General features: G+C 35.0%; 1 protein-coding gene across 24 annotated transcripts in view; it reads left to right on the top strand.

The window, feature by feature from the left end:
• Positions 1 to 20217, top strand: part of RIMS1 (regulating synaptic membrane exocytosis 1) — a 299841-nt gene that overhangs the window by 170095 nt on the left and 109529 nt on the right. For 22 of the 24 annotated variants that reach the window (XM_088053101.1, XM_088053111.1, XM_088053103.1 and 19 more), the window contains exons 6-15: positions 5280 to 5347; positions 6084 to 6194; positions 8089 to 8188; positions 9616 to 9739; positions 15615 to 15661; positions 16680 to 16792; positions 17821 to 17951; positions 18273 to 18444; positions 18574 to 18730; positions 19953 to 20024. In XM_088053101.1, coding sequence (XP_087909227.1) covers positions 5280 to 5347; positions 6084 to 6194; positions 8089 to 8188; positions 9616 to 9739; positions 15615 to 15661; positions 16680 to 16792; positions 17821 to 17951; positions 18273 to 18444; positions 18574 to 18730; positions 19953 to 20024 — 1095 coding nt within the window. Of the gene's footprint in view, positions 1 to 5279; positions 5348 to 6083; positions 6195 to 8088; positions 8189 to 9615; positions 9740 to 15199; positions 15213 to 15614; positions 15662 to 16679; positions 16793 to 17820; positions 17952 to 18272; positions 18445 to 18573; positions 18731 to 19952; positions 20025 to 20217 lie in introns of those variants that run through there. The other 2 variants (XM_088053091.1, XM_088053112.1) reach the window with 2 other exon arrangements.

Raw genomic sequence — 20217 nt, 5'->3', positions numbered from 1 at the left:
GTTTTTTAAACACTGAATTATTTTTCTGATAAAATGATAGAATGTTCTTTCCTGGGTGTAGAAGTACTTTCTTGCTTAACAGTAAGATGTACCACATCTGTGACAATAGCTCGCCAGAGTGATTGTCCAAACAGCCAGGGATCAGGTTCGGAAAGATAAAGCCCTGATATAATTAAATCTGGCTGGGGACATCAAAGGCAAAAAGAAAAGTTTCCATAGGTGTGTCAGTAATAATGAGAAGACTAGAGAAAGTGGCCTCTCTCCAGAAGGAAAGAAGGGTCCTGATTACCTTGAATATGGAGAAGGCTGAGGTACTGAATTTTTCCCTCAGTCTTCACTGAGAAGTGTTCCAGTGAAGTGCTCCACTGCCCAGGCTGCCACAGGCAAAGGCAGGAACTGGGAGATTGAGAAAGCGCCCACTGTAGCAGATCAGGTTTGAGACCATCTAAGGAACAGGGAGGTGAACAAGTCCATGGGTTCTGACGAGATGCATCTGCCACTCCTGAAGAAACTAGTAGATGAAGTGGTTAAGCCACTACCAATCATATTTGTGAAGTTGTGGCAGTCTGGTGAGGTTCCCACTACCTGGAAAAGTGGAAACATAGCCCTCATTTTTAAAAAGAGAAAAAGGAGATATTTTGTGAACTACAGGCCTGTCAGTCTGACCTTTGTGCCCAGCAAGATCATAGATCAGATCATCCTGAAAACTGTGCTAAGGAAACTGGAAAATAATGAGGTAATTTGTGACAGCTGACAGGGCTTCACTAAAGGCAAATAATGCATGACTAATTTAGTTGCCTTCTACAGTGAGATTACAGCATAAAGGAAGAGTGACATCAGCTACCTGGACTTGTGCAAGGAACTTGACACTGTCCCATTTAATGGCATTCTTGCCTCTAAACTGGAGAGATGTGGATTTGATCAGCAGACCCCAAGTGCAGACTGGGTGGAGAATCTATTGAGAGCAACCCTGAGGAGCAGATCCTGGGAGGTGTTGGTGGATGAAAGCTCAGCATGAGCAGCTTGTAGCCTGGGAAGTCAGATGCATCCTGGGCTGCCTCAAAAGCAGCATGGCCAGCAGGTTTAGGGAGGTAATTCTGTCCCTTTACTCCACTGTGGTGTTATATCACATGGAGTGTTCCATCTTGGTCTGGGCTCCTGACATATGAAGGACATGGACCTGCTGGAGTGAGTCCAGAGAAGGCTATGAAGATGGTCAGAGGATGGAAGCATGTCTCTTGTTAAGACAGGCTGAGAGAGTTGGGGCTGTTCATCCTGAAGGAGGCTCTGGAGAGACTTTCTAGTAGCTCTTTGCTACCTAAAGGAGGTTTACAAAAAACCTGCAGAAGGACTTTTTACAAGTGATTGTAGTGATGGGCCACAGGAGAATGGCTTCAAACTGAAAAAGAGTATATTTAGATAAGATCTTGACTGTGAATGTGGTGAGGTGCTGGAACAGGTTGCCCAGGGAGGTTGTGGATACCCCATCCCTAGCAGTATTCAATGCCAGGCTGAATGGAGCTAGGAGAAACCTGGTCTAGTGGAGGATGTGTGAGGATGTGGTTGAAACAATCTTTAAGGACTTTTCCAATCCAAGCCATTCTGTGATTCTGTGGGTTAATTAGAGAGATGTAGTATTTAGTTTGCAGAGGAATTTTAGATGTAGCCTCTGAAAAATATTTGTCTAAGTTTCTTAGTTGTCTGTTTGAACTGCTCTATAAATTAGCAGGTATGTGCTGCTAATGGTCAATTAAGTGCCTAACATGGGCTGACTGACACTTATCATTAGATTCTGCTTCTTAAGTAACTCCTGCAAATGCAGCGCATATGGATTTGAGCAAATTGCTGAAGCACATTCTTTGCTGAATATCAGTAGTCTCTGAATGCAGTCTGGATAGATTTGGGAAGACATCCTGGGGTAATTTATCCCCAGTATTCAAGACTCTTTGGAAATCAGCATGACTGTTCATACACAATAACACTCTCTCATATTTTGTCCTTGTTTTGGTTTTGTGAGAGGGACAAGGCTGTTTTTTCCAGAACTTCTCAGCTTTTCAGGATCTTTCTTGAAATCACAGTACCCCACCATTAGCTTTTGCTATGGATAATGCTGCTGAAGACAAAGCATTTTTGAGAAAAAAGATTTTTGGTGGTATGAGTTAGCTTTCCCTTTATTTTGAAAGCACATACCATAGTTCAGATATAAAAAAAAAAAAATAATTTATTGAGAGTTTTACTCCCCATCTTGAATTTTGATGGAAGGCTGCAAAAGATTTATGGAAAAAGCTCAACACATTTGTGTCTTAAGTAAGTTATTATTGTATCTGTGTGCATCCAAAAGTAAATAATTGAGCAGCAACATGTTAGTAGAAAACATTTCCCTGCTGTTAGGATATGACTTTTGAATTATTCCCTTAGGAAATAAGGTTTTACAAATATATACTTTGTTTTACTTGGTTGGTCTTAATGAAATCATACATTAAAACTGCAAATGTGTTTTTAATAATATGTTTTAGAAATACATCAGTAATGTACAAAAAATAATGATACAGTATATGTGTATTTTCATGGGCGCTTATTATTTTTGAAGTTCATGTTTTTAAAGAATAGTTTAGAAAGTAATTAAAAGCAATTTAAACCCATGAAGCTATTATTTGCTCCTTACAAAAGTAGTTTTTTCCTCTCTATAATGTCTTAATTTTTCTTATTTTACTAGTTAGTTTTAATGACTTTTACCAATGGAAAGTGTTCTCTGTGTTTAGGGATTTTTGTTTTAAATTTTGGTGGTTGTCTTTTGGAGAAAACCTGAAATTTTGAAGCTATGCTCTTACTAAGTTTGTTGCATGTTATCTACCTATTCCTGGATCTCTATAATGCTGCTGCAGTGGAGTTATTTTGTGCAATTATACAAAGAGTGAATTCTAGAGTATAGCAGTGCAAGATTGGCATAAATAAGCATTAGGCAAAGAAGCAGCAATGGCATGGGATGACCAGGGAGAAATTATTTTCAAATATATAGCAGAGTACTGAACTGCAGATGTCTCTAGGATCAGTGTTGCTGGCATAAAATTTTTTTATGCCCATTTGGGGAGTTTTTTTATTTGTGTCTTAACTTTTATGTTCTATTTGATGAGCGTTTATGAATAGATTAACTGCCATTTTACACTGTATAATCTTTTTTATAGTTGTAAATTGCCCCAGACTTTTGTGTGCCAGTGATCTGTATCATCCTGAATTTTAATGAATGTGTACTTTTCTCTCCCCAGTTCATATATTTTTGCAGCTTATAAAGTATTCACCAAATGGTAGACTTACCACTTGCAGTGATTTTCAGTCAAGATGTTTGATTTAATAGCTACTTTTATATCTTCTGAGCATATCATTCCTGTTCCAGCTCAGTAGAGCTGCATTTGCAGTGCAGTTCCTGCTCTCAGCTTTTGAGAGCAGAAGGTGAGGGAATTGGCGTTGTGGATGTAGCTGATGGCTTGGAATTTAGCAAAGCATGGGACAGACAGAAGTGGGGAAAGGGACAGACACCTAAAGGTTTAGATGTGGGAAGGAGGGTGCAGGAATGTAGCTTACCATCAAAGGATTTGAGGTTAAAGAGGGATTAAAATACAGAACCTTAAGAAAGGACACCAAACACAGAAACAGACAGATGACAGAAAAAATTGGGCAGGGAAGAAAAGGCAGCAAAGGGTAGGTAGGTGGTAAGAATAGAAAAAATTGGCAGGTTAGACAAGACAGAAGATGTATGAGAGGATATTGCTGCAGCAGGGACTTGGTGGAGAAGGATACCAGGTGCATGACTTAAATGGTCTTGGATCTGCAGTAATCAGAAGGAAGACCAGCACAGAAACTAGGAATAAGAAGCTGAATCTAGGAAGGAAGACAGGAAAAAAAAAGCAGGGAAAGATGGGGATGAGCAAAAATATTTTTTAGGACTTAGATACTTTTGTGTGCATGCTGGAGCTGACATTCGTTCCCTCCAGAACATTTCTCTGTTGCTGAGCAAATAACTCTGAAAGAAGACAAAGTGTGTTGTGTATGGCCTGTGGCAGGCCAGCTCATGCAGATTTTTGGCGCTGTTTTGAGTCCATCAGTGAAATTTGGGGAGCTCTGTACCCTAGATTTGAGATTACTGCCAGCATTGTAAGTGTCAGTGTAGTTTGTGGGTTTGTTGTAATTTTGAAGTTTCTAAAGGCACAAGGAAGGATCCTAAAAATAAAACTGAAAGATCTTTAATGTGATTTAATGTGTATTCCAAACCTTCAGATCTGCAGTAGCTAATGAAACCGCAAACAGCCTCATGTGGTTATGCATATGATAGTAATATGCTGTTTAAAAATAAACTTGGGCATATGATCATGTAGATGGTAAGCTATTAAAGATTTAATGAGTTATAGAGAATATTACAACTTGTATTTCATAATAGGCATCTAAGTATTTGTAGAGAAAGAATTAAAAAAATTCTCTGTATGTAAAGGTATCTTCTTCTCCCTTGCATGCTTTGTATGGACTTCTGCTAGATCACTACTCTTACTAGAACACAGGCATCTAACAGTAGTTTTACAGAGATCTGTTTTATGAAGTAAGATATTGAAGATACAGTGCCGAAAGTGCCCTCCTTGTCCTGATAGGCTGATGGCTTCCAGACCACTGTAATTAATGGTCTTTTGTTTTTGATGAACACAGCATATAAGTTTGTCCCAAGTGAGAGAGAAGATTGCAGCCTTGTACCTGCTGTTGGTACTATTTGCTGCATTTGTGTGGCTGTTCTCTCTGGTACTCTGTTACCAGCCCTTGTGCCTCTCCCTCTGTATAGTACCTGTTGTCACAGCATTGATCTTTGCAGATTCTAGAGCATGGTTGACTGTTCTGTCCTTAGCTATAGCTAAGTGCCTATTTTGTGGAGTATTCCCTCTCGTGTCGTCATTAGCTGTAGTCCTGTGTGTTTATGGAGATGGTGGGAGGAGAAGGGCTGTGAATGTGATGCTTTGGGGTCCATTCTTGGACTGAGCAAAGGTAAAAATAGACAGTGTGCACAACCAATTCTAAGGTGCAATTCATGAAAAAGCAGAAGTCCAAATATATGTATTATTTTATATTAACACACTATATTGTTTTCAAATTGGTATATTAATTTTAATCATAATAAAGGTTTTGTATTTGCTTCATCAAATGATTGCACTTTAAAATTCGTGCATGCAGAAGTAATCATTCATACATCTTTCTCTGTTTGAGAGATTACACATTTCTTTCTATTCATATTCTTCCAGGTGACTTGGATTATTACTGGCTGGATCCTGCCACGTGGCACAGCAGGGAGACGTCCCCTATTAGTTCGGTAAGAAATACAAAAATAGGGATTCGTAAAATATGAGTTAAAATGTTTACTAATTATTTCAGTTCAACATAGATATTTGACTGTAAAAAGAATATTCTACACAAATCGTATGAAAATTTGTTTTAGACTGCCAAGGGAATGGAAATTAGAAAGAAATTTTTGTCAAAGTGTGTATTTGTAAAATTGCCTGAATTTTAACTTGACTTTTAATTCCTTTATAGACATGGCACTTAATTTCACTATGAACCACAGATAAAGTAGGTGTGAGTGTGATGCTCTCTGGGAAAGATCAGTGATTTTTTTTACGTTGGAAAGTATAATTTTGATTTTATTATAAAATGAACCATATATAATATGGTAGACGCATAACATGCATTATTCTAAAACACAGAATTTATGAATGCTCTTTGCAGTAATGTAATTTAAAAGTAAATATTCAATTTGATTACTTAAGGTGTCTTTGAAATGTTTAATTGTATTGAATTTTGAAATGGATTATAATTCTATCTGTAGACTTAATGCTGAGATTTTCTTACAAGAGGGATAAAAGTTTAATATAGCCAGGGTCCAACAGAAATAATAATAGAAAACTCAGATACAATATGTAACACATCAGAAGGATATTTGTGTCTACTGTGACATGATGATACAGTAATTTTACTTGTTTATACATGTGCATCTAAATACTGGAGAATGGTCACTCTTCTTTAATTCCACTGCTTGATTTTTTTAACAGCATCCCGTAACGTGGCAGCCTTCCAAAGAGGGAGATCGCTTAATTGGGCGTGTTATTCTTAACAAGAGAACAACCATGCCTAAAGAATCAGGTGCATTACTGGGGCTAAAAGTAAGTATTACATAATTTATGTGCTGGATGAAAGGAAGTTCACTGACCTTAGACACAGAGGTGTAACACATTAAATCAGAGGACTCTCCATATGGTCTTTTGACAAAAAATGTATTCCTCTCTTTTGCTAAATTTTGAAAGTTATACAGATAAATTATGACTATAAATACATTTACTCCTATACAGTTTTCAGTTATCCGTGACAAAGGGGCTGAACCATTTTGATTAAAAAGGATGTTTATTCAGCTTCTTGTCTGCAAGATGTATACTGCACATGGCAATGCACTAATGGAGTCCCACCTTGTTTAGTCAAGTAATTCATCTTACAATCCACATACATAAATGTCATCTGGATGCAAATGCTTACAAGGTCAGTGTTTAAAAGCCACACAGCCATTTTAAAACAGAAACTGTGTAGAAAGTAACCAAATATTTACACAAAAATTTACAAAAAATCCTCCTAAATCATAGTAGAAGTATTAAATGTAATTCCAACTAATCTAGCACACCAAAATTGAGAGATTTGCAACACTGTCCAATTGATTTAAATCCCTAATTTACATTTTTAGCAGACTTTTAGGTTCATGTGTCTCAATTGCCAGAACACTTAAAAGAGAGTGCTGTTTCTGAAGCTAGCGGGGAATACAGTGTACCAGTTCAAGCATTTCTCACTCCGTGAGAAATTGAACATATATTTTTAAATCTATAGAACAACAAAGATGACTGATAGAATTTAATTTGGTGTCCTTCTGTTTCACCTGAGAACAACAGAAAGAATGCAAAATCTGAAATATTCCCACCTTGAAGTGAGATAATGTGGCATGGTAATACAAAAGATGAAAACAGCTTCACTCTAAGTGTTTAGTAGTCTATAGCACAAAGCTGCCAGCAAACAATTCTATGTGAATATGTGAGAAAGAAAGGTTGCTCCAATAGGAAATGTAGAGTTGTAGAGTTTCTCTTTGATTTTTCAAGTTTTCAGTTGTATGTAATATGAACTAAGGCCATCATTGATACATTTTACACACTGTCATGTGACAATATTATTGGTGCATAGGCTTCTGGATCTTTTTTTGGTATTAAAGCTCCTGCTAGTTATTGTGATTGCAGCATGGGGGACTAATATCTAATGAACCATTATTCTACTGTTTCACTTTATTATAAAATTCCTCTGGGATATTCCTGACCAAAAGAAATAATCCAAACCCCTCACCTGGCTGGAGAGAGTAAGATAGTTAAAGAGATAGCAAGTTAACAAGACTACATTTTCTTTGTATTTTATTTAAAATCTGGCCTTTTGAGGGCACTAGTTTTTTTCCTGATGTTCCTGATCTCTGTATCCTGTAGTCATCTTCAAAAACAGATCTCTTTGGTTTCAGGTTATCTTCTGTTTAACAAAAGCCAGAAGTTGCTGGTTTGTCCTGTCATGTTGGATGAGAGTGCCTATGTTTTACCAGTGTCAACATTCTTGTGAATTTGTTGCCCCTATTTAATAGTAGTGTATTTGCTAAGTTTTCAATTGATTTCAATTCAGTTGGTCTGCATTTTGAGATTTCATACACTTGAAATGATGCATACTTGCAGTTTAAATTTGAATACATGACAGACAATTATATGTGAAAAGTGCATTTTCGTGTTATTTATTAAGAAGTTCTTCAACAAATGTAGCTATGTAGCAAACTGCATAAGATTGATTAGTCATACACTGTAAAAGGAATATCAACTTCATTCATTATTACTTCTGTCTTTAAGCCTCTCTAAAACCCAAATTGGCAATAGGTTTGCCTATGAACATTTCAAGTGTAATTTTAAAAATAATGTGAAAACTGATTAGACTATATATTTGTGACATCTGGTTTGTGTCTTGGAGACTCACAAATTTGTGATTAACTAGGTTGTTGGAGGAAAAATGACGGAATTAGGACGACTCGGTGCCTTCATTACCAAAGTGAAGAAAGGTAGCTTGGCTGATGTGGTGGGGCATCTCAGAGCAGGTAAATCAATCAGTTCCATATAAAATATAGTGCCTTTTCGTAATGGTCTATTGAATGCAACTTTTAATTTATACTAACATTTTTCCTGTGTTATGATAATACTTTTTAAATACAGAACAATACTGTAATGTTGTTATGAAATGCCATGGTTACCTACATTCTATTATGTCAATTGCTTGGGTGTATAAGCAAAACAAAAGACACTCCTGAGGCATGCTGGTAACAGTGTGACACTGTGACACTGGTAAATATTTGTTTGCTAGCTCAAGAGCTACTTATTACACTCCAGAGAAGCAATGCAAACATTTTTTTTTAAACTGATTGTGGCAAACAAAATTCACATCACTGGAGGACAACACACTGCATACACAGTGGATTTTATTAGTGTTCCTTTCAGTGTTAGCTGTTAAAAATGAAAATGAAAAACAAGCCAAAAAAATGGTCCTAAAATATTTAATTTCTATTAGATATATATATTGCACTTACAAATAAATGGCTGTGCTAATGGCACTTTTCAGGCTTCTAAATGAAGTGTGAATTATGCACAGCATTTGGTTTTCCAAGTCATTTCTTAATGGTTTATATTTTTACTATAGCTCTAAGCAGCTACTTTCTAAGTGTTGTTTTAGCTAAGTACCTATGTAGTGTCTTAAGAACCCAGAAGCTCCAATGCCAATGTGTATGGCTTTATTAAGGATAATTGTGTGAAGCAGCTAGTAATAAAGAACTAAAAAGGATGATGAGACTCTAACAATATTCTACATTTTTGGCATATTTAATTTTTTCTTTCTTACCAAATCAATATGCATGGGGTTGATAGCACCAACTATTATAGTTGTTTATAGATTTTAAATTCAGACTATAATTACATAAACTAAATTTGTCTTCACTGATCTTAAACTTTTTAGGCTGAAATCCTAATTTTCTATTTCTGGTCTGGGTTTTTTTTTGGTTTTTTTAATGAAAGCTATTTTTAATTTCTAAAAGTAGCTTTAGAACCAGAATTATTTCCCAGAAAAAAATGCATTGTTTTGCATGCTTCCAATGAGTGAAAGTCTGTTTATCCTATTGCATGGGACTAAAGCACACAAAAAAAGCATGGATGAGTCCTTGCAGTTAACAAAAAATCCTTTTGTCCTCATAAAAAATGTCAAAATTTGGGTAGTTGGTAAAGGTTTGAGTAATTGTACAAACTTAAGAAATTTTAATAACTGCAAATATGAAGTTTTGCATGAGGAACAGAACATCCTTGTGAAAGAGTAAGCACTGGGAGCTAACCAGCCATAAAGCACCTTGGCAGGAAAGTGTCTGAAGGTTTCACAACAGCTCTTTCATGATTTTAAAATATTTTAATGTTACTTGAAAATATAAATTTTGGTCTTCATAAAATAATATGAAAATCAGATAAACTTCTCTTTAAATTCAAGGGGATGAAGTTCTAGAATGGAATGGTAAACCCTTGCCTGGAGCTACAAATGAAGAAGTTTACAACATTATTTTAGAATCAAAATCAGAACCTCAAGTTGAAATCATTGTTTCAAGGCCTATTGGGTAAGGCAAAAGACTTGCTTCTTAAGCATAGTTATTACTTTTGGCAATAGGAATCTTAAGGGGATTATTTGTGAGTTAATTACTTTTTATTTCTTAATAATGGGATACAATTCTCTCTCTGTTACTGACATTCTGTATAGTCTGTTTTCTTCACTACCATTTACAGTCTTGTGTCTTTGCAGTGACGTATAAGCATAAATGTTGTTTTCTGTGTGGTCAAAGTCCTGTAAAGGCTTTTCTCAAGTGGCAAACAAAAACTGGTAGATTAGGTACACTTGTGCATGACAAACTTCTGGTTGCCAGGCTTTCACCCTGCTAGATCTGAATAACTTACAAAGATCATCATGAGTGGAGGGAAGCATTGCAGGATTCTAATAAGCCAATACTAGTAGGATTTTAAACAGGCCTTCTTTAAAGAGCTAAAAAAATGAAACACAAAACTTGTAATTGAATAGACTGTATTTGCCCTTAAATGATTGTTATCTAAGTCAAATATAGAAGCAAAAGCTTCAATAAAAAATTACCATTAATGTGTTATGTTTGTAATCTCTGGTTTTTTATTATGAACCCAGGTTTGGGGTTTTGTGTCAACAATTCTTATATTCTCAATTTCCCAAATAAACCTTAGACTGAAAATAAAACTTTTCAAGCTGATAAAATTAGGGGTATTGGCCTTGCATTAGTGATATCAGGAATGTTTTGAGCAAAGTCTTACAAAATTGAATATGAATAAATTACTGTAAATTCACATTCACCTTGCGAAAGAGTCACATGGTTTACAATAAGAAGTGATTCTTTTGAATTTGCTATTTTCATTTTAATTATAAATTTTGCTTGTCTCAAATATACTTTTTCAGTTTTAGAAACAAAAAATTATTCATTTTCTTTCTGACTAAAATATTCTTCTTTTACATTTAGGTTACTGATTTTGTCTGTGCTATTTGAGTGTAGCTCTATTTAGCAAACAAATTTTGCCTTTTTAATGGCAATCTCTATCAAATAAGATTGACATTAATAGGTAATTCCACCTATCAATTTGACCTTCTAATGAAAGATGAAAGTCTGATGCAGTAAGAGTGGCTGTTAAACACTAAAATTACCATCCAGCTGAAGTCTGTGGGGAAGTAGAAGCTTTATTTTGCATTTTTTGAGTCAGATAAATTAGGAGATATTCTTAAATTCAGTTGCCTTAAGGCATATTATTTGAAGTCTAGTTTTTATATTTAACTCAGCAAAAAATAAATATGTGTATACCGGACATGACTTAAATTCCACTTCTCAGCTGAAGAAAACATGGAAATAGATTTGTATCAACTGTACAACTGATGCAAAAGGAAATGCTAGATTAGCATTTTAAACAATGGACTTTAGAAATATTTGTTGCTGTCAATATTGCAAATGTTGTTGTGCCCTTAAACTTTTAAGATAATTTCAGTATTAAACCAAATATATTCTTTTAGTTTACAAATTTGATAAATCTATTAGTTTGGAAAAATTTGGTACAAAGTGTCTGCATGCCAGTGCCACATTCCTGAAGAAAAACTAAAAAATAACACCCTTTTTCTGAAGTTTGTTCAAAATCAAAGGATGTTCCTGAATATGAACAGTGGATTTTACGCTAGAAAAGTGCAGCCAGAGATAGTACCAATAAAATGTGAAGTTTTTCTTTGGGTGGTGCAAGAATATTTTTTCAGTAAATAGTCAAAAATAGAGCACATCAACTTTTACTTTTATTTCGAGATAAATGGAGTCTTAGCATGGAGGTTTTTGCATAATGAAACAACGTTTTTCTTGTAGAGTTGTGTCTCAATAGATTTTAATTTTTTTTTTTTCTTTTGCTTGAGGGTCAGGTTGTTTTTTGGGGTTTTTATGAGAACAAATAAATATCCTAGAGAATAGAACTTTAAAGTCAGATCCCTTCTAACCTGCAGTAATGAGTCAAAGTCCAGTTGTTTTATGTCAGACTGGGATTTACCTGTCTGTCATCTGAAAAGAACTGAAAGTTTCAGACCTTGTACAACAGAGAAAATCCTAATAGTAGTTATCAAAAGAAAGAGCATGCTGCACAGGATTTTCTTTTCCCCTTTTTTCTTTTCTCTTAATAAATATGATGTATGTAAATTTTGTTGTGTAATGGAAAAAGGTTTGCTCGCATTAACAGATCACTTTGATTTTGTCCCCAGCTCCACTTTGACTTGTTTTTAAACTGTGTGATGGTTTCAGATTCATGACAGGGAATTTTATTTCATCCCATCCAACACATCTAGTATGTCAAAGTTTGGTAGGTACTTTTAGGTGCTGACTAAGCAAAGTTGAAATTGCTTGATACAGCATGAAGTGATAATCCATTACAGCTAAAATTCCTGTGAGGGAATAACTTCCCGAAAGGCCTGAAAATGGTATTTCATCTATATAATTTAAGTGTTTTCATCTCTCAGTATTAATAATGCAAATAATGTATGAGCACTTTTAATGGTTTTGATTTAAAAATTCCTAGCATATTAGGTCTAAAAAGCCCAAATATGACACAGTTTGCCTTAAGTGGATAATGGAAGGACTGTAAATCCACAAATTAGACTGCCAGTTACAAAATCGCAGTCTAAACAATTTGTTCAGTCTTGTAAATTTGGATTTCTGAGTCTGCTAGCAAATGTAATTTTAAGTAATGGATAATTGTAGGATGTTTGTTAGAGAAAAATGTGAAGCACATAACACTATTAGCAGCTAAAGGCATAACAACAATAAACAGTATAACCGCAATAGTACCGTGGAAACTCCATAGAAACTAATTGACACTAATTCTAATGGCTGCAACACAAGGTAGATAAGAAACCTATAAAAAGTAGAATTAATGGGCTGGCTATCTCAATATGAAAAGAATTATCTGTGAATATGCATACTCTGTGAGAGGTGGTTAATATAGGACAGCACAGAAAATCCTCTGGCAGTGTACTTTTTGGAGGAGAAGCGTGGCATAACTAACTCACCATCTCTTGTATGCTCTATGGGATAGTGCAGGTAAAACAAATGTTTTTTTTCATTTGTCTCTGCTTTCTTTGTCAGATGCTAGCTCTCTTTGCTTAGATTTCCACAGGTAATGCTGCCAAAACTGCTGTTTCTCTGATATGATTCAGTTCCTCTGTGCAGGGTCTGTTATTGTGGTCTAGGTCCTGGCAAGGAGGTTCAACCTCCATCATAAACCAGGCAGTGCTGAACTCCTGAGAGCTGCTCAAGTCATTAGTGCAAACTGCAGATTGATCTCCATGTTCTGATGGGAAGGAATGGTTTTGGAAATAGCAGGATGAGCGCTGGGGAGAGGTACTCAGACACTCTTTAGAAACTCCCAAGGGTGTAGATTATCATACATCTGTTCCTAGAACAACCTAAAAAGTGTGAGTTACAACCACATTTGAATTTGGTTCATTTTCAGAGATCAGTATCTTGACTATATCCCTCAGAGAAATTATAGGTGTTCTGTGCAAAATAATGATTCTCACAAACCATATATCTGCACAGAGAAGTTTCAGCCTATGGTATAGTTTGGTTTAATTTATATAGTCCTTGAGGTGTGAAAGGATCAGACATAAGATAATAATATGTAATACCATGTAAAACCACAACGTACCTTTGTTCCAAGGTAGAGATAGAAAGACAAAGTTTGAAGTTGTCACCTCTTTACTGCAGGTGTGTCTGACACTACTTTTCTCAAGTTCATATTGCTCCAGAGGGGAGTAAAATTTTGTTACTGTATTAAATAAGCAGTTGTGAAACTTTTCACTTTGTTTTACTTTGACTAGTCTAGTTTTGAATATTTTAAGTCATGCGCTACTATTTCTTCTAAAGGGCTTTTTTGCAAATTGTATGTCAGAATATTTTCTGCAGTGCAAAATTAAAAGCAGGCTAGATAAGACTAATTTTCATACATGAAAAGTTTCAGATTATAGTTTCAGAATGTTCATTCTTTAATTAAAATGCCAACATTTAATCCTCTTGTAAGCTGTGTGGATCTGTTTCTCATGTTAATTTATTACTAAATTTTTCTGTGTTGGTTGTAATACCGTGACAGTGCCTTAGCATAAATATGAATCAGTTATTAAATGCTTATATGTGTAATTAATATTTGAAGTTTATTTTTAGCCTTTTTTTATTTTTTTCTACTGTATTGTTGACAATACGAGAAAAAAAAAATCCAAACAGAATTAGTTTTAGTCTTTCTCTAACCACACCAGGACTACAGAACTTGAAAATGTTTGGGCAGCACTTTCTATGTTGAAACAGTCCTTGCAAATGTGAACCTTCATTTAGATATCCTAAAAGTGATGTTGTTACAAACAGTGCTATCCTGTGGATAAGAAAATAAGAAAAAAATAGCAAAAAAAAATATTGCAGACTTAACATTGTGTTGAACAGAAAAATCTGTTTGATTATGGTAAGTAAATACTTCGGACTGATGAGAAATGCCCTGACCTGAAAAAGAGAAAATGTCAAGAGGAAGAAAACTGCACAGCAGCCCTGTTGTGCTACAGGTCATTAATCTGTTCATATGTGAGTAGAATAGTACTGTGCCATGTCAAGGAAGACTAATCCAGCTATAATTCCATGAGTTTGAGGAAACCACATTTTTCTTGACTCATGAGGTCAAGGCAAGGAGAAGCACATTCTTGTTTAGTGATATGTGGTTTGAGCTGATTTGAGACATCAACATAGAGCTGAAATAGTCTATTTTAGAACACAGGCACCACAAGTTTAAATTGCAGGACATAAAAAGTGAGTTTAAGGCTCAGTGATTGGGCACCGTTGCATTCTTTTTCTGATATAAGTGCCTGCTTCTTTTTCATAAGTGACTTTTATATACCTAAGAGGCTTAGTTTTATTGATTTCCAAGTCAGAAAGATTTCTGTGTTTCACTGTGCAGACTGTCTGAATGCCTTTTAAATTCTCAACTATAGACTTAAAATCTTGTAAATGTTTTTCAGAAATGTTATTGCACTTCCAATTTTGGATTAGTCTGTGTGGATGAAAATACATTCAAGTAATTCACTGAAGAGTTTTGTTCCCATTTCCGTCCTCTGCTGCTTTGTTAAGATTTGTGCAATACTAGATGATTTTTGCTTTTGTAATGTATTTTCAATGATGGCTGAGAATAGACAGAGCCAGGAACTAGCATCATTCAGATTCTGATGGAAGAGTAAATTTATTGATGGGAAAACAGTGATAGATGTGTGTGGACTTAATAATTTTATCTTGCTTATAATCTGTTATATATCCAATACATGTTGGATATGTATGTGTTGAAAAATGTCCACACCCAATTGTAATATGGTTTAATTTTCTTTTATCCTTTGGAAAAATGCATTATTCACTTGTTTGTTTAACATTGTTAATGTTCTTTCTTTTCTTTTTTTATTATTGTAAGACATTTTCATCAGTTTCATTCTCTGAACTCCTTGAGACGTTTATATAAAAATTACTAGTGAGTTAATCTTTGTCTTATTTTTTTGATTTTTGTTCCTACAAAAACAGTTGAACACCCATAGCTGTACTTCCTTTTGGCAAATGAAGAACAGCTATGTACTGTATATTCTCTTTCTTTATTGTTCCAGTTGTTAAAGTATCCGGTAATCCATTCACAATGTTAACGTTGTAGCGCTCATATTGTTATATCTGCTAGTTCCTTAACCTGAAGGTAGTTTGTGTTAGTGTGATTTTCACGAATGGTGGTGGAAAGTATGTCTTTAAATGTTTCCCCTTTCTCTCCTTGTAACCTGTTAGAACAGAAACAGATCCATGTTTCCAAAAAACTGTCCCAACAATGTATTTGTCATGGCCGAAGGTCGTCTCTGTTGTTTCTAATTACTATATATTCACATTTTAGTGATATTCCACGGATTCCAGAGACTTCCCACCCCCCATTAGAGTCTAGTGAGTAAAAACCTTGTTCCTTTTCTTTAAGCATGATCTTGTACCCAGCTAAGTTATTTCAGCTATGGAACTTCTGAAATATGATCTGTGGAAGTTGCATTAGCTCTGAGGTTTTTGCATGACAAAATTCAATGTGTATTTGGTCTTGTGTGTTAAGTTTGAAGCAATATGGATTTTATTAAACATATACAGATTTCAGATCTTAGCAGAATTCTGATTTTTAATTCTATAACTTGTGTTGTTAGCACCAAAATAATAATTTATTTCCCCTAACGTAAGAGAGAGAACAGGTATAAGGGACTGCCAAATGTAAAAATGGTGTCAGGATTTCACCTCCTGCACCATGCAGACTAAGTCCAGAGTTCTTGTTTATTTTTTAAACAAGAAAACCTTGCTTAGGTGAGTTTTTAGTGCATATTTCAAAAGACATTCTAACTATGCCATTTGAATGTTTTCAGCCAGAGTATTTGAGGGCTGTGGTTCCCAGTCCTTTCCCATCTGAGCCTTTCCTGAGATGCAAATAGAAACCTTCCCTGGGTGTGGGAAGGTGTGTTTACTTGTAACAAGCTAATATCATTAGGGAGGGCTCTGTTTCACTAGGGGAGAGCTGATGATGTCCAGCAGTTGCTGAAATATCCTCCATGCCAGATGCATGCCCTGCATGTCTTCCTATTAAAATTTCAGAGGCTGCTGGGAGTATAATCCATACAACAGATGTGGTTTATTCATTAAAGACTTAGTATCAGAGTACTTTGCGTGGAAAGGCAGATGTGTAATTCAGTCAGAGAACAGTATTTTATTTAAAACACCTGCTATGGTTTGATGCATGAGAGACTCTTTTTTAATATGTTATTTCAAATAAACCAAAAAATGACAGGTTTAATCCAGGGTGTAGGGGTAAACAAGCAGTCTTTTCACTGTGTTTTCTACATCAACTTTAAACAATTCAAAGAAAAAGCAGTTTATAAGTTATCCAAATTTTGGATCATAAATTCATGTGTTTCTCTTGTGATTTTAGGTTCAAGTTCTTTTGAATCTCAGAAGATGGAAAGGCCTTCTATTTCTGTTATATCTCCAACTAGCCCTGGAGCCCTACGGGATGCACCTCAGGTCCTACCAGGGCAGCTTTCTGTGAGCATATTTTGATTTTCTTGAGTTTTTAAAGGAAGTCTGTGAAGTGCTGGTCCCTCAGCTCTGCACATTCCCAAGGTCTATTGGGAGGCCAAGAGAAATGTTCAGTGTTGGTAAAGATTAACATCTTTCAAAAGTTTTTTTTGACACCCTCCATACACACTAACAAGCAATCACTGTAATCACAGAAGACAAAATTGTTGTCTTAATACACCCAAGAGTGCAGGAATTGATGCTGAGGAAAGCCCATAAAAGTGCCTTGAAACTTGTCATTTTGCAGCTTCTGCATTGAAAATAGTGGCTTTGCTGAACATGTCCAATAATCTGCATCTGCAGACTGCGAGCAGAGTATCACTATTTTCTTTATGGGATCATTTAAAGGACTGTGTATTTGGCAAGCATTACACTATTCAGTAATGCATTTTAATTTAGATACATCTTGGAACTTTCTTGAAATACTAATTGAAATCCTGGTTATTAAAAACATTGTCGGTACTTAGACTTTGTTTTCTACATTCTTTTTTTTTTTTATATTGATCATGTTAGTTTATGAGTATACAGCAGGCTTAAAAATTTCCTGATTATGATTCTCTTAAGAAGTTATATAGCTTTATATTATTGTTTCCATGAACACTTTTGAAAGGGTGACAAATCTGAGTAGATAGATTTTGACTATGCATTGAGATTAGATGCAGGCAGAGCTTCCTATTTAATGTAGCTTTTAAGGTGCAGTGCTAAGACATGCTGCTTTAGGTGTACCTACAGACCCAAGATTGTGCAGTGAGTACAGTAAACAATGTTAGTACAATCAGGCATCATAATTTTATTCAGCTGTGATAAATATAACAGTCTATGGTACATACCATCATCTTTTCCATCTAACCTAATTAAATATTAAGGGATATTAAATGCAATTTATCTCATTGTCTCTGGGAACAATTTTATGTTGTGGTTATTTTTGATGCAATCTGAAAATTCTGCTTCTTCTCCATTTTCAGTAATGTTTTCTGGTAACTTCATTCCTGTAGGTTAAACTATGGTATGACAAAGTGGGACATCAGTTAATAGTAAATGTTCTACAAGCAACAGATTTGCCACCAAGAGTAGATGGACGCCCCAGAAATCCCTATGTAAAAATGTATTTTCTTCCAGACAGAAGGTAACAGTATTCCAGTTTAGAAAATTATGTTTTAATTTACCATGTATTGGATCAACTTTTAATGAGTGCTTATGAAGAACTTATTTTTACATTTTTTTATAGCTAGATTAATTATAACAAAAAATTACACTTGAATCATGTAAGTCAGTATCAATTTAACTTTGTGGTCTTTTATAAGAATGTGTTCCACTGTGAAGAAAATGCTTTCTTCATTTAGGCATTTTTGCCTAAGAGAAAAAGAAAACAGTTACGTGCTGATGAGTGCATGGTATTTTCTGATTTATCTCTATGAATAATTTACAAAAAATATTTATGTTGCAGCGATAAAAGTAAAAGAAGGACCAAAACAGTAAAGAAAAGTCTAGAGCCAAAATGGAATCAAACTTTTCTCTACTCACATGTACATCGTAGAGATTTTAGAGAGCGAATGCTTGAAATTACTGTATGGGATCAGCCAAGAGTACAAGAAGAAGAGAGTGAATTCCTTGGAGAGGTGATGCATAAAATCACATTTCTTCTGAGTTCATTGCTTGGGATTGAGTACATATGCATATGTACTTTGTATATGTGTTTCTCTGTGTGCCTTCAAAGTAAAATTGAAACCTGATGATTTTTCTACTAGATTCTTATAGAGCTGGAGACAGCACTTTTAGATGATGAACCACATTGGTATAAGCTACAGACTCATGATGAATCTTCACTACCTCTGCCTCAGCCATCACCATTCATGCCAAGAAGACATGTTCATGGTGGAGAAAGCACTAGCAAAAAATTACAAAGTAGGTCCAAATTCCATTAGATCTCTTAAATTTTAAGTTAGAAATGCTGGATAGGGTGTAATGGTACTTAAATTTCAAATAAAAAAGATACTATTTCATAGTCTTTAAAAATAATGAAAATGTGTGGCAGAAAGGCAATTTAAATTATGACATTATGACACGTCAGTCTTATAATTGTGACATAAAACTTTTAAGTGCATGAAACCTGCTGGAATTGATTTGGCTTTCAATAGCAAAACAAAATTGTTCAAAGATTTTTTCTTCATAGTTTTTTTTTTTAAATAGAAAGATGAAGTTTATAATTATTGGATACTTTTAAAAAAATTAAAAGCATTTTATTTTTTAAAAAGAAGTCCTTAAAGACTTACAAGGCTTAAAAACACTTTTCATCATAAAGTTAGTCTCAACCTCCAATATGCTCACTAAAGTGTACTTTTGCAGAAAAGAGAAATTGTATTCATGTATTTGGGAGGTACAGTTGTTTCCATGAATCTGATTTCAGGTTTGTATGAGGCATGTTAAAAGGATATATTTCAACATTGTACTTTCTCTGTTCATTTAAATTAAGATTTATTTAGAAATATGAAAGATGTAGAGGATTGTTTTAAAATACACTTCCAAGCTATTATTCTGATTTTTCTAAAACATGGAAGACATTCACTCCAGCCAATGTGTAGGAAATCACTGCACATTCAGGAATGAACTATAAATATGTAAATATTACTGCTGTAATTGCTGCATAGATCCAAATGGAGGATATGTATATAGACAGCAAATTAAAGGTTAGTTTTTGTGAGATATTTGAGTTTTTTCTAAAAGCTGGCAGTGCTGTTTCCTCTTCCTCTCTCTCACCATATGCTGCCTCATCTCCTTTCCCGTTCAGTAAGCTGATTCAGCATATTCACTGAAGTAGCATGAAAGTGGTTTTTTCCTTTACTTGAGTTTTGCTTTTGGAGGCTTAGTGAGATAAACTAGCCTAGCAGAGGATTACTGAGGACTTGAGGGGAGGAGAAAGGGAAAAGAGGCTGCAGCAGCTGTAAGATGTTAAGTTGGCTCAGCTGTCTTGTGAAGCATCAGTTATTCACTGCAGTTTAGTTCTCCTTCTCTATTGTTTTGACTTAAAAGCATCTTTTTGGTTTCATTATTTTGTTAAATGAAGTTATTCTTATATATTGTAACATGACCAGATGTTCAGGTATTTGTTTACCTTACTGTTGTGCAGGATCTCGGCCAATCAGTGATAGTGACATCTCAGATTTTGATGTTGATGATGGTATTGGAGTTGTTCCTCCAGGTGCGTGGATGAACAGCATGGTCCTGCTTTCCTTTTCTTCTTCCTCTTCTTTGCTTGTTTGGATTTTTTTTTTTTTCTTTATAATATTTTGGAATATTTAGGATACTGGTTTTGGGGAGTGCATTGTAGAAAAAGCAGTTTTCCTGATTATTCCATGGTACCTGTCCCATACCTGGTAAATTAAAAGATTCTA

This window comes from Pseudopodoces humilis, chromosome 3, assembly GCF_049639895.1.
Source record: "Pseudopodoces humilis isolate 2021_Gansu_Grassland_sample_001 chromosome 3, ASM4963989v1, whole genome shotgun sequence".
In the NCBI taxonomy this organism is placed as follows: domain Eukaryota; kingdom Metazoa; phylum Chordata; class Aves; order Passeriformes; family Paridae; genus Pseudopodoces; species Pseudopodoces humilis.
Note: the sequence above shows the minus strand (reverse complement) of the source record. Positions and strands in the feature narration are given on the sequence as shown.